Genomic DNA, 24,353 nt, shown 5'->3' on the forward strand with positions numbered 1-24,353 from the left:
ATATGTATGTATATATATATACACTTACAACACTACTAACACTACCTGCTGGTGAGCTACTACATCTTGTGAGAGACTGCGGTTCAAATCCCCCTTCTGTGTGACTGAATGCTGTACTACACCTATAAGAGTCCTTGAGCTAGACTCCCAACACCACATTGATCCAACTCTGTAATAGAAATAACCTTGTAAATTGCTCTGGATAACGTTTTATTCAGCTTAAATGTATTTAAAATATAAAGTAAAGAGAAATATAGTTTTAATTCTAGTGTTTTACAGCGAGTTACAAAGTCAAGTCATTATCAACCGCTTCAGTCAGTCAGTCAGTCAGTCAGTCAGTCGCGGGGGGGTGCTGGAGCCTATCCCAGCCGGCATCGGGCGGAAGGCAGGATACACCCTGGACAGGCCGCCAATCCATCGCAGGGCACGAGTTACAAAGTGTGAATTAAAAATTAAGTTGAATAGATTTTTACCAAAATACGTTTTTTTAATTTGAAGTGCAACTTATAATATAATTACAGCTCTACTCTATACCAGGTTTTCACCAAATCTCTATATCTTCTGTCTGCTGATACATGTCTTCCCCAGCCCCCACTCCCTTCATACTGAGTGTCCCCCACCTGTAGTGTCCATGTGCTGCAGCTGAATAACAGCAGTGTACAGTGTAATTATCAGCAGCCGGTGCTGTGGGTTTTTTGTATTGACACACCCCCCAACTTGGAAAATATCCCACTAGTAATTAGAACATTGTGGTGGCGTCCATGTGCTCTCGTTTCTGAAATATCATTTCCTGTAGGACTTAAAAGCAGCCTTTTTTATGAGGGATGTGGAGAATATGCAGGTTTACTAAAAAAACTGATTTCAAATAAATTCACAATACAATGATTTGCAAATTCTTTTCAACCTATATTCAATTAAATTCACAACAAAGACAATATATTTAAATCTTCAAATGGATTGAATTTGAACATTGTAAAGAAGCTGGACAGGATGATGTTTAAGATAAAATAAACAAAAGATAATTCTTAATTAATCCTATTTAATTAATATATTTTAGGTCCACTTATATATTTTAGTGCCTTCAAAAAATGATATATATTTCTGAATAGCAAAGCAAAGTTGTTGATGTAAAAAAGAACGGTTGATTGTTGGTTATTTGTTGGAGTATGGAGCTTTATAAAGCAGAAAGAGGGTAAAATATAGGGAGTCTGGGTTCATTAAAAGCCGCCATTATACTGTATTTGTGTTATTCAGTGACCTTCTGGCACCTCCTATCAGAGCTCATTCCAACTTCGATAATTCACGTCACCTTGCTATGAGCACACTGGCCATCTCGCTCACAAGATTACACCTCAACCTACACAGGTGTGTCCATTCCCAAGACAAATATTGAGCTAGACGATGAAAATGTCATGATACATTTATATAATGCTATTCCATTATATATATATTCCGTATTTTTGCAGTGGACAAAATTCTTGATGAAGAACTTTTGTTTGTCCAAGCAAAAGCGAATCTTTGAGCATTGTGACCCGTCGTATCCTCACACTGTCCTCACTTGTGAACGACTGAGTCTTTCAGATGTGCTCCCTTTAAACCCAATCATGACTCACACCTGTTTCCAATTAACCTGTTCACCTGAGGAATGTTCCAAACAGGTGTTTTTTGAGCGTTCCTCAACTTTCCCAGTCTTATGATTATCTGTCTGCTCTCTCCTTCTCTATTCCTCTCTCTTTGTTCATGCTCTCTCTATTATTTCTCTCTCTCCCTCTCTATTCCTGCTCTCTCTTTCTCTCTCTCTCTGTTCCTGCCTTTTTCTTTTTCTTTCTCCCTCTCTATTCATGCTCTCTCTTTCTCTCGCTCTATTCCTGCTCTCCCTTTCTCTCTCTCTATTTCTGCGCTCTTTCTTTCATTTTTTTTCTTTATTTTTCTTTCTCCCTCTCCATTCCTGCTCTCTCTCTCTTTCTTTCTTTCTTTCTCTATTCCTTCTTTATTCTCTCTCTCTCTATTCCTGCTCTCTCTCTTTCTTTCATTTTTTCTTTCTTTTTCTTTCTCCCTCTCGATTCCTGCTCTCTTTTCTGTCTCTTTCAAGTCCTGCTCTCTATACCTGGTCTCTCTCCCTCTCTCTTTTCTTTCTCTCTTTCTCTATCCCTGCTCTCTCTTGTCTCTCTCTCTCTTATTTCCTGCTCTCTTTCTCCCTGCCTCTCTGTTCTTGCTCTCTCTTTCTCCCTTTATTCCTGCTCTATCTTTCTTTCCATGTCTGTCTCTCTCCATTCCTGCTCTCTCTTTTTTATCTTTCTCTCTCTATATACCTGTTCTCTCCCTTTCTGCCTCTTTCTTTACCTGCTCTCTCTTTTCTCTCTATTCCTGTTCTCTCTATCTTTCCCTCTCTCTCTCTCTCCGGTGGGAATTGGGGGAGGTGGTCCTGCGTCACGTGACTTTAAAACCATCTTTTTGCGGAGTCTTTGTTGTTGCCTTTTCAGCAGCTCGGTTCTCACGGCCGGGGCTTTTACTGAGTATCTATACCGTCTCAGGAACACAGAGGCGCGGCTTGGGCGCGGCAGTTTGGCCGGTATCAGGTGGAGAAACGGACCGGGGGCCGGATTGTTCTCTGTGGAGCGGAACAGAGGCGAAGACACCGCGAGCACGCAGCCGACATGCACACAAAGAGCAGCGGGCGAGAGGGAGCCGCGACCGGAGCCGAGGAGCATTAGCCTGGGGGAGCGTGAGGAGCCTGAGGAGCTAGGCCGGCCGGAGCCACAGAATGAGGGGGATCTGAGCTGGGTTAACTGGCTGATTCTAGATGCTCAGTCTGTCTGAACCGGGATGATAGCGTGCTGAGGGCTGCTGCGTGCTTTGCTTTGCTTCGCTTCGCTTCGCTTCGCTTTGCTTGGAGACACTCCAGATTTACGAGCGACCAGCATTGTTAGGGGGAGATCTCCACCAACACCTCCACCATCGACGTCTTCGTCTTCTCGTGTGTTATTGTTAGGGTTGGGTTAGCTAGGCTAGCTGGAGCGCAGTGTTGCAGTGTGCAGTTTATTTATCTAGCAACAATAAACGAAGGGAAACAGCGCTTCAAGGCTGCTTAACTTACCATCATCACCAGCACCACCATCATGATGTTGGGTTTTAGGCTCGTACGGATTGGATCACTACAGTGCCACCACCACCTCCACTGTACTGTTTTCTGCATTTTGACCATTGCTACGGTGCTTGGGGTCCAATCGTCGTATCCTCAGAGCAGCGAGTGCGTGCCCGGCAAAGGAAAAGGCTGCCCAGGTAGGATATAACCTTAAATACGAGCAAAATATTATGACTAATAGCTTTAAATGTGTGTTTTTGGAGGTGATGTGTGATGGAGACACTGCTGATTGACCAGAAAAGAGCTAAACATGCTCCTTATTGTTGTTATTGTTATAATAATTATTATTAAGGCCTGAAGCACACGCACGCACGCAGCCTATAGATATAGTAGCTAACTTAACCTAGCTAGCCTGATCAATAGTTAGTTAGCTAGCCAAGCTAACAAACTAGCTTAGCTCTGTATAGCTAGTTTGATAACTGCTAACTTAGCTACATATTAACCTACTAAGTTACATGTAATAATGTAAGCTAGTAATATAAGCAAGTAATATTCAGGTCTGAAAGCAATAATTGTTCTTATTTTTTTTTATTAATTTGGTCTTACACTTAGGTTAAAATGATTAATATTAACTTGGCTAACCAAGCTTAGCTTAGATGTATAGTTAGTTAACTAGCCTATTAAATGTAAAATAAAGTAAAGATAGATAACTTAGTTAACCTAGCTAAGGTAGGTTACAAGAAAATGTAATAATAAACTGATTTCAAGGCAAACAATCTTATAATTTTTTTCTTTAATAAGATTGTTTGGTCTTACACTTGGTTTACAGTGATTTAATATAGGTTATAGGTTAATATTAATCATTATAACCTAGCTAACTAGCTTAGCAGTATAGTTGGCTAACTAGCTAACTTAGTTACATATTAGCCTATTACATGTAATAATATAAGTTAGCTAGTTCACAAGCAACTTAAATAATACTCTGATTTAAAGGCAATAATTTTTTTCTCAAATATTTGTCTTACAATGATTAACTTAATATAGCATATTACACAGAATAATATAAGCTAGTTAACTAGTTAACGTAGCTAAATTAACGTTAGGTTACAGGCAAATGAAATAATAAACTGATTTCAAGGCAATAAATATCGTTTTTTTTCTCTGATACGATTTTTTTGTTTTAAGCTACACTTAGGTTACAATGATTAATATCAATGATTAATATCAATCTAGTTAACTAGTTAAGCTGTATAGCTAGTTAGCGAACAGCTAGCCAGGCTACATATTAGCTTATTACACTTAGTTAATAATATAAGCTAGTTAGCTAGCTTAATTAGTCAGTTAACGCTAGCTAACTAAGTTAGTTAAAAAATATTATTTTCACAAGCAAATTAAATAATAATCTTATTTCAAAGCAATTAATATTATTTATTTTCTTACGTTTAGGTTACAATGAACAATTTTAACCTAGTTAACTTGTTAGCTAGCTTAGCTGTATAGTTAGTTAGCGAACAGCTAGCTAGACTACATATTAGCCAGTTAACTTACACCTAATAATATAGTTAGCTAGTTAGCTATCTTAGTTATTTAACCCCAACTAACTAGTTAAATTGTATTATTTAATTTTACAAATAAGTTAAATAATCTAATTTCTAGGCAATAAAACTTATTTATTTCCGTAGACCTAGCTAGGTTACAATGGTTAATATTACCCTAGCTTGTGCTAAGTTAGATTTATTAAGAGTTAATGTTGCTTTTCTTATTTTAGAAATATTTAAACTAAGATAAAATAAGCACCAAAAAGTCACATATCTGTCAAGTTATTCTATTTAGTGATTCTTGAGTCCAAATTTAAGCCAAAAAGCTAAGCTAACTAGCTGGCTTAGTTAGTTAGCTAGGCCCTCTTAACTGTATAGCGTTAGCTGCTTTGCTAACGTTAGCTTAGCTTAGCTACATATAGATTTTACACGCAGTTAATCTCCCTATATAAACATAACGCTCTCTCTGTAGCTTAGCATCTCCAATACAATCCTTATTATTATAGAAACTGTAAAGCTGCTGTAATATTCTAATATCCTTCATTTATTCCATTTATTATCAGACCTCCTCCTTTGTTTAGGATCAGGTGTGTGTGTGTGTGTGTGTGTGTGTGTGCCACAGTAATATATGAAAGGCAGGCTGGAGGAACCCCACCCTTCCACACCACCCTCCTCACACCATCATCATGCAGCTCAGTATCCTCCACTGAAGGATGCGTTTAATCGGGAGAATCAAACAAAATAATAAAATTAGGCTCTTCTGTCGAATTATAATTCTATACCAAACGTGACCGTAGTTAATTATGGGCTATTAAGCTTACAGCAAAGCCTACAGCATGCACTGCAGGGTGGCTAGCTGTATATTATTAAAGGCTTCTTCTAAGAACAGGCCAGCTCGGGCCTTCTGTTCTACACACACACACACACACACACACACATACATTGCAAAAAATAAGCTAAATCTTAACCAGTAAAATAATCACATATCAAAGCAATACATCAGTTTTTTGCTCTGATAAGAATTGAGTGATTTCTCTTACTAAGCATTGTATAATTGTATGATTATTTTGCTTGTTTAAAAGAATAAATAGTCTTACTTAGTCTTACTTTTTGATCTATTCAAATTAAGCAAAACAGTCAGTTATTTTTTGCTTGATTTTGAATAAATAAGACTTTGCTTTAGCCTGTTTTTTTTTTAGGAATCTATCTAAAATTACGTCTCAGTTTGTTTATATATTTTAGTTGAAAAAATTATGCTTGTCTGTTGAACCTTAGTTAATTGTGGGTTTTACAGCCTATAGAAGTTATACAGCATGCACTGCAGGACACCTAGCAGTATATTATTAAAAGCGTACACTGCAAAATTAACCCTAAATCTTAGCCAGTAAAATAATTAGATTTCAAGGCAATAAATCTTCTTTTTTCATTATTTTGCTTTTGATCAATTCAATTTAAATTAATTATTCTAGTAAATCTTCTGTCCAATTTTAAGCCAAAGCAATCAGTGATTTTTGCTTGGTTTAAATCTGACTTGGCGATTTGCCTTTTTTAAGAAAGCTAACTAAATTCATGTCTCAGTTTACATACATTTTAGTAGAACAATTTAGGCTTGTCTATTAAACCTTACATAATTATGGGTTCTACAGTTCTACAGCATGCACTGCAGGACGCCTAGCTGTATATTATTAAAGGCTTCCTCTAAGGCCAGGCCAGCTCAGGCCTTCTGTTCTCCATGTCCCATAGGGTGGTGTCCATAACCAGGGCTTTAGGAGAAAGTGGGAGGCACGTTTGTGTATCTCACACACACACACACACACACACACACACACACACCTCTGCGACCTGGTCTACTGACACAATTTCAAGCAAACCATTCATTTTCTGAATAACGCAGGCTAGTACAAGACTTTTAAAAACACATTTTTGAATAATGCAAAATATGGTTTATTAATGTTTTCGTCAAAATTATAGAAATTATTATTATTATATTCTTCATTACTATATTCTTAAGCCCTATCTGGACGGGATTAGCTTCTTAAGTTGTTCTGGGGTAATTTTCTTTTTTTTTTTGGGGGGGGGGGTAGGGGGGGGGGGGGGAGTGTAAAATATTTTTTTCACAGAAGTCCTCCTGAGAAACTATTCCCATTCAGATAGAGCTTTATTCAGTTTTAGGAGGTTTAGAGCATGTAGGTTTCAATAAAAATCAATACGATCCAATCCAAACAGTATATCGTAATATTGATGCATTGTTCCACCCTTAAATTTAAGCAGTAGGCTGCTCAGAAGGGTTTTTCATAGGACAGTCCAATGGAGGACCCGCCCTACCCCAGCTGCAGCCCAGGCATCTGAACGCAGCTGGTGATAGCATGGCAGCCTGTCGTTTGGTGGTTCATGGGTTGTTCCTTTACATCCAAACCACAGAGCTACCAGCTGTAGGCAATCAGAATCACAAACAGAGGAGGTTAAAAAGGTTTTGGCAAGTTAAAGAGACATTTCAGAATTTTCAGCACCATTAAATGAATCTTTTAGAGTGGTATGTGTATATATTTTTGACTTGGTATCTAAAAGAATACAATGTATCAGTTGCACAACAGCCCAGAATGTGTTGCTGCAACCACCACCACCATGCTTAACAGTTGGTTCAGCAGCATTGAACCAACTTCAGGTCAGAAAAAAATTGCATTTCAAAGGAAGAAAATTGCATTTTCTGCAGCTGCAAATGTTAAGTTAAATCACAATAGTTAAAAACATGTTCACGAGACACCATGTATTTCACTACATATGATCACAGTCTAAATGCATCTGTAGAAATAAAAACTAAAAACATCGACTAATTCAAAACTGATGACTCCGGAGAACTCCGGAGTGAAATTGACTTTGGGTGTACTTATTAAAACGTAAACTTCACGTTTTAATACACCCAGAGCTGTGTATTGGCAAGAACTGAATGATCAAGATTAATGTGCATCACAATACATGGTTTACAATTCAATATATCGTGAAATATATCCGTGATACTTTCTTTTAGCCGCAGGAACAAAACTGTTTAAAGAAGTCACTGAGAGTCTGCTACTGCTGGGGAACTCCTGATGAGTCCATGATGAGTGGATGTAAACTTCAGACCACAACTGTGTATAAAACAAAATACTGTATTTGGGTTTACTAAGGATGTTATGTTCTGTGTTTAATTAGCCACTCAAGCTGTTTTTCCCCAGTTTCCTTGTGTGTATATATTTATATAGAATAGTGATTAATCTTATTTGGTGACATTTGCATGCTTTTGTGTACTAGTGCATCTCAAAAAAATTTAAATATCATTGAAAAGTTACTTTATTTCAGTAATTCAGTTCTGGGAAAAATGAGACCCCCTTAAAAAGTTCAGAAAGCTCAGAAATCAGTATGTTCTCCTCCACCAGTCTTACACACTGCTTTTGGATAACTTTGTGCTGCTTTACTCCTGGTGCAGAAATTCAAGCAGTTCAGCTTCAGCTGTATTATATAGATGTATTACACATACACGTTTTTCTTTTATTGTTGATTATCAAGTCTAAAGTCAGTGCAGTTTTGTTTTCCCACAAAATCTTACAGCACTTCATATCTTACAGCTTCCCTCTGCTACTGACAACTTTTATAGAGATGCAGATTTCATTTTCCAGCAGGACTTGGCACACTGCCCACACTGCCCACAAAAGTACCAATTTATCTTATATAATATTCTAATTTTGTGAGACACTGATTTTTGCAGCTTATTGTCTATTTTAACTAACAGAACACTTTGTTTAAGCTTGATTGGAAGATTTTATAGGAAAATAACTAAATCTTGAGCCCAGACAAACAAAATAAAGCAAATTGAACTGACTGAAATACAGATAAACTGGTCCACAGTATAGGAAAGAAGCTTCACAATATATGTAATATAGGTAAAATTGCATTTGCACATCATTTATTTGCAGTTTTACTTAAATAACCTTATGACACAGTGAGGAAGGAGTTATTAATGGCATTTTATATGTTTTATATGCAATTCTATTCATTTAGCTTTGCATTTAATGACATTTTTATCTGTAGTTAGATCAGCCACGTTCTGATCTGTACATAACTGCGAATATCTGACTAATCATTTTATTTTCCTTTATGCAGCATCTCCCATTTCAATTATGGCAGGATGCAATTTCTGTTGCGCTAAGTCAGCATATCAGTACAGTCTGCTGGGAACCAGCTTGGGTTGAGAAAAAATAAGATAAAAAAAAAAATGAAATATAATAAAAATAAAAAAAATGAATGCTTATTTGTTAGTACCATTTTTAGTACTATACAAGTTGATTGTTGAAGATTATTTTAGCTGTAAATTTATTACAGACATGGTGTTATTTATCTTATGCTGCACTAATAATGACTGTAAAGCTTGGTAATCTGTATGTCGGCTCTTTTTTAAAAACATATATTTTTAAATGCATATAATATATTTATATTTGAGGTAAAATCTGCACACATCAGTAGTACCGTAGAGCCCACAGCTGTATTGTATTTTCAGCAGTTGTGGTTACACATGCTTTTCTGGACAAGCTGAGAGATACAGAAGCATTACTGAAGTATTATTAAGAGTTATACTTTGGACTGTGGCAGTAGAGTAAAACTTCTTCTATAACATGTATTATGCCTTGCCATGAGCATGCTGACCAGCGTTTAGCCTCTCTCACAAGATAAAACCTTACAACATATACAGGTCTGGCCATTGCTTACAGCTTAGAAATTAGCTTAGCAAGGAACCTTAGATAGTGTGTAGTGTATCAAGTCCAAAGTCAGTGCAGAGTTTTCCTGGAAAATATCTTACAGCACTTTCATTTTCCAGCAGGATTTGGCACACTGCCCACACTGCCAAAAGTACCAATTGGTTTTATATAATATTCTAGTTTTCTGAGACTCTGATTTAAGCCATAATCATCAACAATAAAAGAAAGAGAGTTTAACATTAAAAAAACTGAATTACTGAAATAAAGTAACTTTTTAAGGATTTGAGGATTCAATGATATTTTTTGAGATTCACTAGTACAGTATATGTGGTTCAGTGGTCTGTATATGGAAGCAGAGCTCCAGAACAGCTTCATGTATTGTGTGGCCCATCCCCCTGGGAAAGGGGCGTGGCCACCGCAACCTGATACCCAGCAAAGCGAAGAGGCAGACCCCAGCCATCTCAGTATCTCATCCCCTTTAATATCTCATCCCTGAGGGGACTTTTATTAACATAACCCCATTACCCACACCAAAACAGCGCTTAAATCAACATATCTACTGTTCCTGTGAGATTTTTGGGTCAGAACTGTAATTAATTCTGAATTAATTCCCCACAGCGTCTCTCAGTCCTGCTGTTCCTCCCGTCTCTGAGCTGAACTGGAGCTTTTACTGCCGCACCTGCAGCTCATTGTGCTCATCGGCCCCAGGTGTAGAGCATCAGGGCGGGGGCTGGACCACAGAATCCACACCTTCTTACTGCGTGTACAGAGTTCAGCAAGAGAAAAATGTTCTTTATACCATGATAACATGCTCTGAAAAAAATATGTGGGCAGTTTGCCTGTTGTCACTTTTCTAAATTAAACATTTTTGTTTTATTTTTTAAACTCTGAATCTAATAACACATGTATTGAACTATTTAATACATGTACTGGTTTAACTCAGGCAGCTTTACTATTTTTTTTTTTACAAGGTTTTGTATTCGAAGAAAGTCTTTATTTTAAAGAAATGTTTGACTGCATGTTCAAATAATTTATATTTATGACAAAAAAAAATCACTCCTGTTACTGGCACTCATTCCTGTTACTTTTTACTCTTGAGTAACAGGACTACGGTGGCCGAGAAAGCCCAGCGCAGTGCAAATTGAAAAGCGCTGCAAAAGCACAAAACACGTCCATCAAAATTACAACACAGGCGCAGCAAATAGAAAAACGCGCTGCAAATACAACCACAACACAACGGAAGTGAGTCACAACACAACGGAATTTTCCCGGGGGACCTTAAAATATGCTGTACCAGCTAAACTGCGTCTTCAGTAATGTCTCGGACTTCACTATGTGTACAAAGGACAATAAGTGGCAAACAAGGCGTTTTGTGAAGCAGAACTTTTAATAATATGCACACAACCGTGGTAATCACAGGTAATAAACATAACTTACTTTTCAGAAGCTTGTTTGCCACTTATTGTCCTTTGTATACAGCTGGTACAGCATCTTTTAAGGTCCCCCGGGAAAATTCCGTTGTGTTGTGACTCACTTCCGTTGTGTTGTGGTTGTATTTGCAGCGCGTTTTTCTTTTTGCAGCGCGTTTTTCTATTTGCTGCGCCTGTGTTGTAATTTTGATGGATGTGTTTTGTGCTTTTGCAGCGCTTTTCAATTTGCACGGCGCTGGGCTTTCTCGGCCACCGTACAGGACTGAAAGTAACAGAAAATAGTTTTTAATCATAAAATGAGCAAAAACATGAAAAATAGCTAAATGGCAGCAACGCTAACCCGTGTTCTGAAGTAAAATCCAGTGTCATTGTGTGAGTATCTCCGCAGCTGTGTAGATACGAGGTCGGCGCGTGATATGAACGCATGGGCTTGTAAACATTGTTTTAAATCATTGATTCACTCAGTTAGTCGATTCAACCCAAGAAACACCAAACAGATCACTTGATTATTTCATGAAATATCAGCAGATTTTTTCACGTCTCCTAGCTTTTAAATGCCTTATTTTCTGGCTTTTCTTTTTTTTTCACAGGTAAAGCTAGTTTTGAACAATTTCTTTTTCATCTGTAGTTTTTGTAAAAAAAAAAAAATCTAAGATTTTTTTTTTAAAGGCCATAGTCGCCCAGCGCTAGATTAGACATTTACCTGCTGAGCACCTAAAGCCCAATGAGGCGCAAGATGGATGAGCATCAAATCTGACCAGCATCCTCTGCATTAAAAGCTAGTGTATGGAAGCACTTCAGCTTCTATGAAGATAAAGGACAAAAGGATGTTTATAAGAGAGACTTAATACACTGCACAGGTTTTAATCCACAGATGAAACCAATAAATTGTTAGGTCATAATATTAAGTATAGAGAAATAAAGACTATGTTCATGAAGCGAAACACGCAAGCTCATTGGTCCAGAACAGCGGTATTTTCAAATTTAGCCATTTTTACAGTGACTTTTGTCACTTAATAGTATTTCAGATATCTGGGTCTGAGCGTCCTTTAAACAAACCTAAAGACCACAGTGGCATGAAAAACTCCATCAGATCAAATAGGAGAAACCTTGAGAGAAACCCAAGAAACTAAGTCTCAACCGGACGATATGTTCCCTGTTTGAGACTTTTTGAGTCTAAACTTTATTGATGATGCAGTTTATGATGGTAAAAGCTTGATAAATGTCTTCTAAACTCTGCAAAGACATTCCTTCAGTCAATTTACAGAGAAATTCATTCAGTCCAATCAGGAGGAACTTGCTGCCAACCCAACACAAAACATACTGCCAACCCAACAAAGAACTTCCTCAGGGGGTGAAGTGGAAAGTTTCAGAGCGGCCAAGTTCCTCACCCGACCTTAACCCAATTAAACATGCGCCGCACGTCCTGAAGAGGAGGCTGCAGGGAAATTTCTAGAACGCATTTAAATGTAAATATCAGGAAACAATAGCTGAAATTCCATTCGGCGTCTTCTGTCTTTACTTTGATCTTAAACACAAACGTCTTTTAGTCTTCAGCAGATTCAAAACCATCAGCCTCGCTGTTCTCATACTTTTATAAACGGCTGTGTGACCATAAACATAAATAGGTTTAAATTGTCCAGCCTGGTGTCAATCGATTAAAAAATTAAAAAGATTTAATCAGATTATTCACGACAGTATACTGTGATTAACTGTGATTAATTGCACTTGTTCTTCTTAAAAGGAGAACTCTTAGTTCTTACTTACTTAAAATTGACTTTTAGTTTAGTAAAACATGATAAAGAGTTGTAGCTCTCCCCTGCTCTCCTACAGCTTTCTGAGATCCGGTAATTGTGTACTTTTTGCCCAGCACTCTTTAAAACAGTCGCTTTGGGGCATGTTTTTGCCCTGATTAATCTTTTTTTACACGTAATTCAGACTCAAAGTAGCTCCACACCTCCTTGCTAGAATCTGGAGAGACCTGACATTTAAAACAAGGCATTAAGAACTTAAAAACTGTAGAGGAAGCTTATTAAAAAACACTGTTTTTAAGCCATAGCGCAGGTAAATCTCCAGGCACCGCCGTTACTGTACTGACAATGAGAGACGTATGTGTATGTATGTATGTATGTATGTATATATATGTGTGTGTGTGTGTGTGTATATGTATAATTAATTATCACAACTCTACCAATTTATATATTTTTACACAGTTTGGTTTGTAACAAGCAGTAGAGATGTAGTAATGATCCTGGATGCTGTCACACATTACAAATACCAGCTTTCATGATAAAATACTTAAATACTTTTGTATTATGCTCTTTGTTTTATGCTCTCAGGCATATGGTATGGCATATTAATAATAGAGTGTATAAATGAATTAATTTCATATAATTATATACATAAATACTATTCATCTTGTGAATGAGGTAATTAGGGCTGCAAAACAATTTTTTTAGATTAATTTATTTTAATTTGGATAAAAAGGAAATATATTTATTTATGTAATAATTTATTTCCTACATATTTAATATATTTAACCAAATATTGTTCAGATTTAAAAGATTTTAGAGGTCTAATGCTGTAATTGTGTAAGGGGAGCGCCACACAGATCATACGTTAACTGTATGTAGTTTGTATGTTTAAATATTTTTTAACCTTAACCGTCCTAATTTTGGTACCGTGACAACACTGTTCTTTTTTTTTTTTTTTGCTGTGTGAATTTACCACAAAAAAATCTTAAATATAACTGTACTTTATCTGCCTCTACTAATGCGTTGATCCTGTAACAGCATAGTAATGCAGTTACAATTACCTTTTTGAAAGCAAAGAACTTTACATTTATTTGGAAGTTTTAGACTGAAATGCAAACAATTTAAATTAATTTAATAATTAGAAAACATAATCTGCAAAATTTCAATTAGCAAAATGACTGTGGTCTTAAACATAAATTGCACAGTAAATCAATAATGTAATTATTGTGACAGGCCCACTGTGGTCACTTTTAGTGGTTCCTAGTAAAGAGTATAGCTTGGGGGCATTTGTAAGTGGAGACTGGACACTGTTTAAAGCAGGAAACACTATAAACAAAGTGATTAAAGGGCCATAAAAAGCTCCCCCAGCAGTCTGAGAGCTGTACCGTCCGTCAGCGAGCCGTCAGCTGTGTGGGAAAACCTGCAGGGTCTCAGCAGCTCTAAACAGCCGGGGGTCTCAACTCACACTACTGACACAATATACACACATACAGTTGAGTGCTGGGCAATATGGGAAAAATCATGTATCACGATATGCAATATTTTACTATAACGATATATATCATGATATACCACATTTCAGTTATTCTTTGAAAAATATGGCAAAATATCATTGCTTACTTTTTTTCCAACTTTATTTCAAAGTCACATTAAACCCAACTTTTACAAATGAGAATTACTACATTTTAGTGCAGCAATATATATATACATATATATATATATATATATATGTGTATATATATATATGTATCAAATGAAAGCAGATGATTTAGATGCAGTATCTCATTTTTTCTAAATAATACAGGTATTTAAATTGAGTTATGAAAAAAACCTCAATTAACATTTTTTAAAGTGTCCGTCAAATAACGTAAAGCAGCGTCACATAGGGGTGGGCAATATTATATCGTATACAATATATCGTGACAGAAATATCATGATATTAAAAATCCATATTGTGATAACAGGGCTGTTCTGTCTTAAAAGTAGTCTATTATTTACTGTGAAGCTTTAGGTGTATTTATTGTATAATTGTTTTAGTTTGCAGTTTATATGCATGCACTAAATATTCTGCAATATTATTTGCTGCATTATATTATTTTATGCTATATTATTTATTTTGCCACATTATGATTATTCTGTTATGCTATTATACTATATTCCTGAAATGAATGAATTATTTTAGTTTTCCTATATCGGCAAGTATATCGTTATCGCAAAAATACCCTGAAATATCGTGATATTATTTTAGAGCCATATCGCCCACCCCTAGCGTCACATCACAAAAAAACCACATTATTAAGCTTTTTTTGGTAAAGATTACTTTATTATTAGTTATATAAACTGAGTTTATGCAAAGTGACCACACCAATACATTTCATCATAGCCTACTTTTATATATTTGCATGAATAATTGATGAAATGACTGTAGAAACGATAGAGATGATCATATCATATCGCACAGCACTACTGCAGTGTGTTCATTTAAAGAACCACTAAAAGTGAAATCATATTTTTTGAAATGTGTTCCTTTTAAAGTAATAAAACATACCAGTCCTGCTTAACTAAAGAAATTATAAATCTTTCCTAACCTTTATAAAACGCTTTTACTATGGTAATTTCCGCCTCGGCAGCTCCTCTCATGGTCAGCTGTGCTATAGATGAGGATATGCACAATATGCAGATCAGTCAATAATCAATAATACCCCCACCTGCTTACATCCAACCATCTGTCTCTCACCGCTCTCAGAGGCACACTGCAGCTGCAGCTCAGCCAATCAGCGCTTCCTCCTGCCCCGCCCCTAAACCCATACATCATACATCACCTAGTGCCCCTCACAAACTACTTCTCCTATTAAGTGCTTGAGTGATTTGTAAAAATGTCAGATCAGCTCCATACACAACAATGTGGAAAATGTTCTTTATTTATTATTTTTTTTTTACAGATCTCTCTGAGAAGAAGAGTGATTTGCGAGTGTGCGACCCCTCCACATGTCGCTACGGAGGAATCTGCCGGGATACAGGTGCAGATCCTAAGTGTGTGTGTCAGTTTCAGGTGAGTTCATATTTCATATCCTCATGTCTAACGTGTATTAAATTGTAGTGCATCGGATGCATTGTATTTAGCAATTGCAAACGTGAAAAAAAAAATCAGTTAAATGTGGAAGCAGAGGATTGTTTGGTGTAAATTACTCAGATTTTTTATTATTTGTGCTTTTAGTCATTTATTATAGTATTTCCCTCAGGTCACAAACCAAACTTTTTTGATATTTCACCATACTGTACCATATTTACTATTTTTCTGCATTTATTTACTTACTATTTGTATAGTGTTGCAAGTAATGTGACATGTAACAAGTACAGTAGTTTAAACAGACTGTGTTTGTCTGTTTTTGTTGCTTAGATGAAGATCAGAACACATTTAATCACCAATTTATGCAGAAATCCAAGTATAATCCAAGTATAAGGGTTCACATACTTTTTCCTGCAACTGTATATTTGTTTGTTTATATTCCTACTATATTTTTATTCTCGTTGTAAACTTACTAAAACCGTTTTTTCTTTTATTTTAGTCACTATTTATGTCTTGGGTGCTTTTATGTTTAAATGTAAAGTATACCATAAAATTTGAGTTGGTTTAAACTTTTTTGTTTTGTTTTTCCCACAGTGCCATAAGAACTATATACCTGTGTGTGGGTCTAACGGGGACACCTATCAGAACGAGTGCTACCTGAGACAAGCAGCCTGCACCCAGCAGCGCTCCATCACCAGAGCCTCTGATGGACCCTGCTATCCAGGTGAGTCCACCTGTCCTCAGTCTTTCATTTTCAGCAGGAAAGGTTAACAATCAAGTTACGTGCCCTCACAACTTCAGACATGGAAAATTTCTTATTTCACTGCCTTGCCATGAGCACATTGGTCAGTTTTTAGCTCTCTCATATCATAACACCTCACATTTGATTTAAAACACTACACACTGGTATCCCATGACTTTTTGCATGGGATACGTCTACGTTTTAAAAAATGGCTGAGGTGGAAGTCGCTTCTCTAGAGTTGGGTATTAGTTAAGGATTAGTTAAGGGTGTAAGGAAGGCAGTTTGTGGCGATGCAGTAAAAAAAAATGTATTTAATTTTATTATTATTATTATTATTATTATTATTATTTTAGAAACAACAATGATTTCCATTGAAAAATACACTTTTTTTTTACCAATAAAAAATGTCACAACAAAAATTCTGTGATTAATCATAAGTACGGTAAGATTTTTTTTTTTAATGCTGGTATTTCTCTGTATATTTGTAAAAAATAATACATTTGTAGTAAATAATAGTGTAAATAAGAGTGCGAGTGCAGCAGAGTCTATAGTGAACCATATCAGTGATTTAGATCTTTTTCCACCTGATTCTGATCCTTTAAAATTACATGATTGGCCACAATTTTCGATCACATGATCAAATTTGGCACATCCTATTGGGTATTTTGATCCCAAAAAGTTAGAAGAACCTGTCAGTACTGTCAGGAACATGCAGGTACATTTCTGTGTATTTATTAAATAGCTAATATCTGAGATTTAATGGAGATGGATGTGAATTTTATCATTTTTCCCTCAACAACTTTGTGTGATGCACAGTGTAATGTGCTGAAACTGAAGCAGAGTATGATTTGATGCAGTGGAGCAGCAGTAATGCAGCTCACGGCCACAAACATGGAGTTACTGTAGTGTCATTTCACATTCATGTCTTTTCTAGACTACTGTGGTTCAGAATATATATATATATATACATATATATATACAGCTCTGCAATAAAAATACATCTGGAATATAATCAAGAGAAAGATGGATGATCACAAACCATCAAACCACCAAACTGAACTGCTTGAATTTTTGCACCAGGAGTAAAGCAGCATAAAGTTATCCAAAAGCAGTGTGTAAGACTGGTGGAGGAGAACATGATGACAAGATGCATGAAATTAAAACTGTGATTAAAAACCAACCAGGGTTATTCCACCAAATACTGATTATTTCAGAACTCTTAAAACTTTATGAATATGAACTTGTTTTTTTCTTTGAATTATTTGATGTCTGAAAGCTCTGCATCTTTTCTGTTATTTTCTGTAATATATATATTTTATATTTATAAACCTATAAATAGCAAAATCAGAGAAACTGATTCAGAAACTGAAGTGGGATCTATTCTGTTCTTTATTTTATATTTTATTCTTATTTTATTTTATTTTTCTTATAATACATGTGATGCATGATGGCGAAACTGCTGATCATTAAATCCTTTTCTCTCTTTTTCTCTCTCTTGTTTTCAGACAGCAGCTCGGGGTCTGGAGATGAAGGTACAGAAAAAACTCCAGCTCTCTTGTTGATTTAATTCCCTGTAATCATAAATGCTGTTTATCCTCTTCAGGATTTAGTGGAAATAGTCTTAGTCATAACTAACCTTTATCAGCTGTGACGTAAAAAGGCTAGTTGTGATAGTAAAAGGCTGAGCGTCTCTCAGTGTGTTTTTCGTGGAGCACCGGCTGCTGAGAGCTGCTTTCCAGAGCTGCTATTAGAGAAAATTACAGGGGACTGATTTTTCACTGAAGTGGGTTTTATTTATAGATTTTAAAATGTTACATTTTTCCTTTAGCTCCGTTTTTTTTAATAATGTCTGTTATGTTCCAATATCTTTACTACAGGTTATTCTTTATATATATATAAGGAGTCAACCCTTCGAGTTTAATATATATAAATATATATAATAAACAGATATACACTCGCATGTAGAGAAAAGGCTGCGTCACAAATCCATTCCTTGTGTTATATGTAGTGTATATATTATATGTGTATGATGGTGATGGAAATACTAGTGTCTCAAAACATTATTTACAGAATATCATTTAAAAAAATTACTTTTAGTTCAGTAATTCATATGAAAATGTGAAACTCATATATTGTATAGATGTATTAAAACACAGAGTGATTATTTTATGCGTTCATTTTTTATGAAAACCCAAAAATCAGTGTCTCGGAAAATTAGAATATTATATAAGACCAATTAAGGTATTTTTGTTGGCAGTGTGGGCAGTGTGCCAAGTCCTGCTGGAAAATGAAATCCATCCAGCATCTCCATAAAAGTTGTTATCAGCAGAGGGAAGCATGGACTGCAGCTGTAATTGCAGTAAAAAGAGGCTTTACTAAGTATTGATTACACATGCATCATTTTTGTTCCATTTCACAATTATTTGCTATTTTGTGTTGGTCTATCTCTTAAAATCTCTATAAAATACTATTAAATTTGTGGCTGTTGGGTAAAAGTCTGTATGAATATGTTTGTAAGCCACTGTACTGCATATTGTATTTAATGTAAATTATATGTGTATTTTGTGTAGTTCTGCGTAGCTGAATGTGTGATTTAATAATGTATCTTATAGATGACGAGGGATCAGGAACAGACTCAGGAAAGAAGTTGAGTAAATGCAGTAACTGCAAATACGGCGCTGAGTGTGACGAGGATGCAGAGGACGAGGACTCGTGAGTACCTGATATATTCATCTGTACTGATTAACTGTTAAATATACTGTTTTATTTCTGTTTTTAATTAGGGATGTGCCAGATCTGATCACATAATTTTCGTAAAAAAGTATCGGAATCGGGTGGAAAATATATTATATATTATATTATATATTATATATTATTATTAATAATATATTAATAATAATATAACATACGATAATATACAATATATGCAGCCATTAAAGCTCCAATTTAAACTCAGTAACTCTGAAACTTACTATAAAAAAGCCTCAAAACTACCCTGAGAAATGATTATAATACAATATAATAAATCTGCCCTTATTACTCTCTCCCTCCCAAATATACGAACTACCGGGATTTAAGAAAAATAATCATGATCTTAATTATGATTAATCACAGAATTGTTGTTAAAAATAGTTGCATATTTGAATGGAAATCATTTATATGTATACTTAGTACTTATTTAGTTAATTTTGTCCTAAAAATTGGCTGTTTTGATATTATTGTTTCAGTTATAATTAAAAATTAAGGGATAACTTGGATGTGTTTCTTTTTTTTTCTTTTTTTTTTCTTTTTACTGCATTGCCAAATTTCTTTCTCTCTCTCTCTCTCTCTCTCTCTCTCTCTCTCTCTCTTTCTCTCTCTTCTCTCTCTCTCTCTCTCTCTCTCTCTCTCTCTCTCTTTCTCTCTCTCTTTCTCTCTTTCTCTCTTTCTCTCTTTCTCTCTTTCTCTCTCTCTTTCTCTCTCTCTCTTTCTCTCTCTCTCTCTTTCTCTCTCTTTCACTCTCTCTCTCTTTCGCTCTCTTTCTCTCTCTCTTTCTCTCTCTCTCTCTCTCTTTCTCTCTCTCTCCAACAATCCCCATTTTTTTCCAGCAGAGGGAGCCAGAGTGCTGCCTGACTTTAATGACAGATTTATTGTGTGTCTATCCAATAGTTTAGTGCATTAAATTCACATGTATTTAGCTGTCAAATGACAATTAAAGGGATTTTAGATATTTCTATTTTCCCTGCATTGCATAGGTAATGAAATAATTGTTATTCAAAGCTATTATCCAAAATCTTCTGTGAAATTGTGCTAATATTATAAGAAAGTATCTATTTTATGAGTCTGAACGTTTAAGGTCTAGGCATAAGTTAGCAGTGGAACAGTGAAGACTGGTTTCTCATATATTTATTATTGTCAATTTTTAAATATAATTTTTTTTTAAGTTTTCTTTTCATGTTATGTATACTGCAGGTGCTCGTGTAAGATTGACTGCAGTGGGCATAATGAAAACCCAGTGTGTGGAACAGACGGAAACTCCTATAATAACCCGTGTCTGGTGCGGGAAGCTTCCTGTTTAAAGCAGGAGCAGATAGATGTTAAACATCTGGGACGGTGCCCAGGTGAGATCAGATTTCAGTATCAGATATTGTGTTTGAGTGTTTGAATGTTCACTCACTATCAATTATTTATAATGCTCAAACATAAATTGAATAAGCAAAGATTTTCTGTTCTTTTACTCTATAAAAGACTACCTCGGCTGGGTTTGAGCCAGAGGATTGAATTGTTATTGTTGTTAAAATAATAAATTTCAACAGTAAATTTAGGCTATTTTAACAATTTTGTTTTTTTTGTTTCAGATAAAGACAAAGGGAGGAAGCTTGATGATGGACTCTCCTACAAGCCAGACTTTTTTGGTAAATATAGAAATTAGAATTGGAAAAAATAGAATTTCAGCAGGTGTATAACTCCATTAAATAGACATGCACCAAAATCAAAAATGTTGGCCAAAAAACAAAAAAATATTTTAACAGGTTTTCGTTCAGTTTGCCACCTTTTTTTTTCAACATTGGGTAAAAAGGAAAAAGTAATTACAAAATTACAATCTCTGAACTTTTTTTAAAGCAACATAAACAATACATAATAAAATAATTAGTAGTGCAACTTTCTTTCTTTGTTTCTATCTTTTTTTTGGTGAAAAAAACGAATGCTAAGACCGATTCAGTATTCTAGCCATGTACAGTTTGCTAAAGACTGAATAATTTTATATTTGTTGTATATATTTATTTCAATATTTCTGTTTTACCTGTCTCTGATCCTTTGTAAACTTTTTTTAATTTGAAACATTTTGCTTTTCTATTTATATCTATATTTTTATGTTTTATAATGACTGCACATGTTTTATTGCCTGTATTAGTACATGATATTAATTGGTTAGGATATTAATCTTTTTATGTCCATAATTTAGTCTGCATAAAAAGTGCTGTATAAATAAAGATTATTGTTATTTTTATGAATATTATAAATATAATTTCAGTTGCCAAATGTTCAGGGCATCCCTAACCATAAGCCACTAATAATGTAGATGCTAAAATTAAATATGAGTGTATATATAAAGTGTTTTTGTAAATATTTCAGACACTGTGGAGCCGGGAGATGGGAAAGGGTACGGTTGGATGCCGGTTCCCTGCACAGATGACTACGTCAACTTCTGTGTTCACGGCCAGTGTGAATTAAAATACGGCATTGCCTCCTGCAGGTAAGAGTCATACAGCTCGCCATCAGCAGCCAGAGCCCTGAGAGAGCACAGTTGTCCTTGCTGTTTGTCTCTGGGTGGGTACAGTACAGTAGATGGTGCACTTTCCCCACATCATCACTCCTAGGGTGATGTAGATCAGCACAAGGCTGCGTCTGTGAGCTGATGTATCAAAACCCACAGAGTCACTGCTCTTTCCTCCGAGCGTTAGCGCTGTGAATTTAGGGGGAGTCCTAATGAGTGGGTTGGGTAATTGGCTGTGTAAATTGGGGAGAAAATGGGGATGAAAATAGAAATAATAAAATAATATATATTTTTTTTCCCTCAGGTGTGATTCTGGGTACACAGGGCCGCAGTGTGAGGAGGTTGCTGATTTTAATATACTGTATGTGGTTCCCAGTGGCCAAAAATTACACTACGTGCTCATAGCTGCTATCATTGGAGCTGTGCAGATAGCCATCATCGTGGCGGTTGTCATGTGCATCACCAGGTAAATCCATTTACCATTGCATTGCATCATATGTCCAATGTCCAATAGAATTACTGTATTTTTCACACTATAAGGATTTTTCGCACTTAAAATTCTTTAGGCTAAAGCAATATTAGCATTAGCATTAGCTGCTAACCATGCTAAGCACTGTTAGCTCTTTCACTTTTCAGCCTGTAGTCTGCTGCCAACCCCAGCTAGCACTGTTGGAGCAGCATTGTTAGCATTATCCTCCAACCACGTTAAGCCGCTAAGCGCTAGCTCTTTTGGCTAGCTCAGTGGTGAGTATATCGGACTGTAGTCTGCGTGTTTACTGTGTCAAAACAAGCTACATGGGATAAACAAGCTTCGCTAGCTAATATAGCCATGGATTACAGAAACAGTGTAGCACTGTCGTGTGTCGGTTAGCTGCTAATGCTAATGCTAATGCTGCTGCACCCAGTCTTAGTGGAAATCTGTAAATCTAAGCTTACTGTAAATAAAGAGAAGCACTTTACTCACCCTAATAAACAGATTTCAGAAGAGAAATCTGTGTAGATTAAAATACAGCACTCATTTAACTTTAAAAGAATATATATAAATATATATTTTGGTACTATTTTAAAATAAGACTACCTTTATAAAGGGTTTACAAATGGTTTATAAAGGAGTTTATTGTTGGTTATAAATTGGGTTGGAAATACTCTTAAATAAATATTATATATATATATACTAATATATAATTGAATTAAATGACTAAGCAAACCACAGATTTGACACTGTTGCCATTTCAACTGATGTGTTTTAACTGCTTATCAATAGTTTTTAAGGCATTTACAACCTAATCAATAATAATTAATTACGTATTTCATAAACCATTTATAAAGGGTAATCTTATGTCTTTGAAGTGGTACCTTTTTTTTTTAAGAATCATAGTTTTGTGTACTTAACGTAGTTTAACTTCTAACTTCTGGATTTTAACTTCTAACTTTTGACTTCTAACTTTTGACTTCTAACTTTTGACTTTTAACTTTTGACTTTTAACTTTTGACTTTTAACTTTTGACTTTTAACTTTTGACTTCTAACTTTTGACTTTTAACTTTTGACTTCTAACTTTTGACTTCTAACTTTTGACTTCTAACTTTTGACTTCTAACTTTTGACTTTTAACTTTTGACTTACTAAAGCTGAATTACTAGTGTGTTATAATGCCTGGTGCGCTTTATAGTGTGAAAATTACTGTGCTAGAATTACTACTAATAAGGAAATTACTCAACTGTAGTCGTCCGTTCTAGTCTTAATCATTTATTTGTTTGTTTGTTTGACATTTATAGGAAATGCCCCAAGAATAACAGAGGACGTCGGCAAAAGCAGAACATGGGACATTTTTCGTCAGACACCTCCTCCAGGATGATGTAGCTTATTTTTATTTGGCCATTTTTTATACTTTTTGTACCAGGTGAATTACATTTCTATGTAATTATTTCTTGTTTCTTTTTTTTGTTTTGTTTGTTTTTTACGTGTGGACAATAAGGTTTTAATTCTGTTTTTTTGTTTGTTTGTTTGTTTTGTTTTGTCAATTTTATTTGGATGGTGCCTTATTGTTTCCTTTATTTTGGACATTTTAGGATCTTGTCAGTGGAAAGCACTGCCAACTGAATGATAAGCCAGCTCTTTGTGTACATTTTTCTTTAGTTTTTTTTTATTGTTTTAAATATATTATTTTGTTGTTTTTTGGGAGGGGATAGGGGGGGGGTGTATCCATTATTGGTAAATAATGTTATAAATGTAACTCGGCACACGGACTGTATCACAGACGCAGACGTCCTCCTCTCTTACAGAATGTGTTTCTTACAAGACGAAACGTCTTTGAACTGCCTTCTGCCTTCTGCCCGCCCTTCACACTACTTTCCTTTAGCGAATCAAATGCAGCTGAACACCAAATGCAATTGGTTATGTACAAAAATATGTGCGCCGACAAAATGACGACATTTTAGAGTTTCTTTAAAAAACAAAAAAAAGAAAAGAAAAGAAGAAGAAAAGAGATAATTCCAGAAAATGGAATGCAAATGTGGTTGATTAGCTAATCCTGTCATGTGGAAATGTTTGTAGATTTTACATTCAAATTGTTGTTGGTGTTAATGTTAATGTTGAAAATGATCATTGTCATTAATTTAATTCTAGGCACTGCATATCGCATGACCTGTGAAACTTTGTCCAGTGATGTAGAATTAATAGAATAAATTCTCTCTTATGAATAACGTTTTGATGTTTTCTTGTCTTTTCTTTTTATTTTTAATTT

General features: G+C 35.4%; 2 protein-coding genes across 2 annotated transcripts in view; one reads left to right on the plus strand and one right to left on the minus strand.

Moving 5' to 3' along the window:
• Nucleotides 1–24,353, minus strand: part of LOC103032795 (uncharacterized) — a 249,132-nt gene that overhangs the window by 75,105 nt on the left and 149,674 nt on the right. The window lies entirely within an intron of this gene.
• tmeff1b (transmembrane protein with EGF-like and two follistatin-like domains 1b) lies at nucleotides 2,483–24,312 on the plus strand. The gene is made up of 10 exons (XM_007255880.4): nucleotides 2,483–3,282; nucleotides 15,483–15,592; nucleotides 16,205–16,334; nucleotides 17,858–17,884; nucleotides 18,965–19,064; nucleotides 20,304–20,452; nucleotides 20,690–20,746; nucleotides 21,468–21,588; nucleotides 21,914–22,075; nucleotides 23,386–24,312. The coding sequence occupies exons 1-10, from the start codon at nucleotides 3,120–3,122 to the stop codon at nucleotides 23,468–23,470; spliced, it is 1,104 nt and encodes a 367-aa protein (XP_007255942.2). The 5' UTR covers nucleotides 2,483–3,119; the 3' UTR covers nucleotides 23,471–24,312.

This window comes from Astyanax mexicanus, chromosome 6, assembly GCF_023375975.1.
Source record: "Astyanax mexicanus isolate ESR-SI-001 chromosome 6, AstMex3_surface, whole genome shotgun sequence".
NCBI lineage: Eukaryota > Metazoa > Chordata > Actinopteri > Characiformes > Acestrorhamphidae > Astyanax > Astyanax mexicanus.

Excerpts from the sequence above, each read along its gene's own strand:
- tmeff1b (XM_007255880.4), top strand. The coding sequence starts at position 3,120 with ATGATGTTGGGTTTTAGGCTCGTACGGATTGGATCACTACAGTGCCAC. Across the intron at positions 16,335-17,857 it reads TGATGGACCCTGCTATCCAG|ACAGCAGCTCGGGGTCTGGA; the intron begins GTGAGTCCACCT and ends TCTTGTTTTCAG. Across the intron at positions 22,076-23,385 it reads GTTGTCATGTGCATCACCAG|GAAATGCCCCAAGAATAACA; the intron begins GTAAATCCATTT and ends TGACATTTATAG.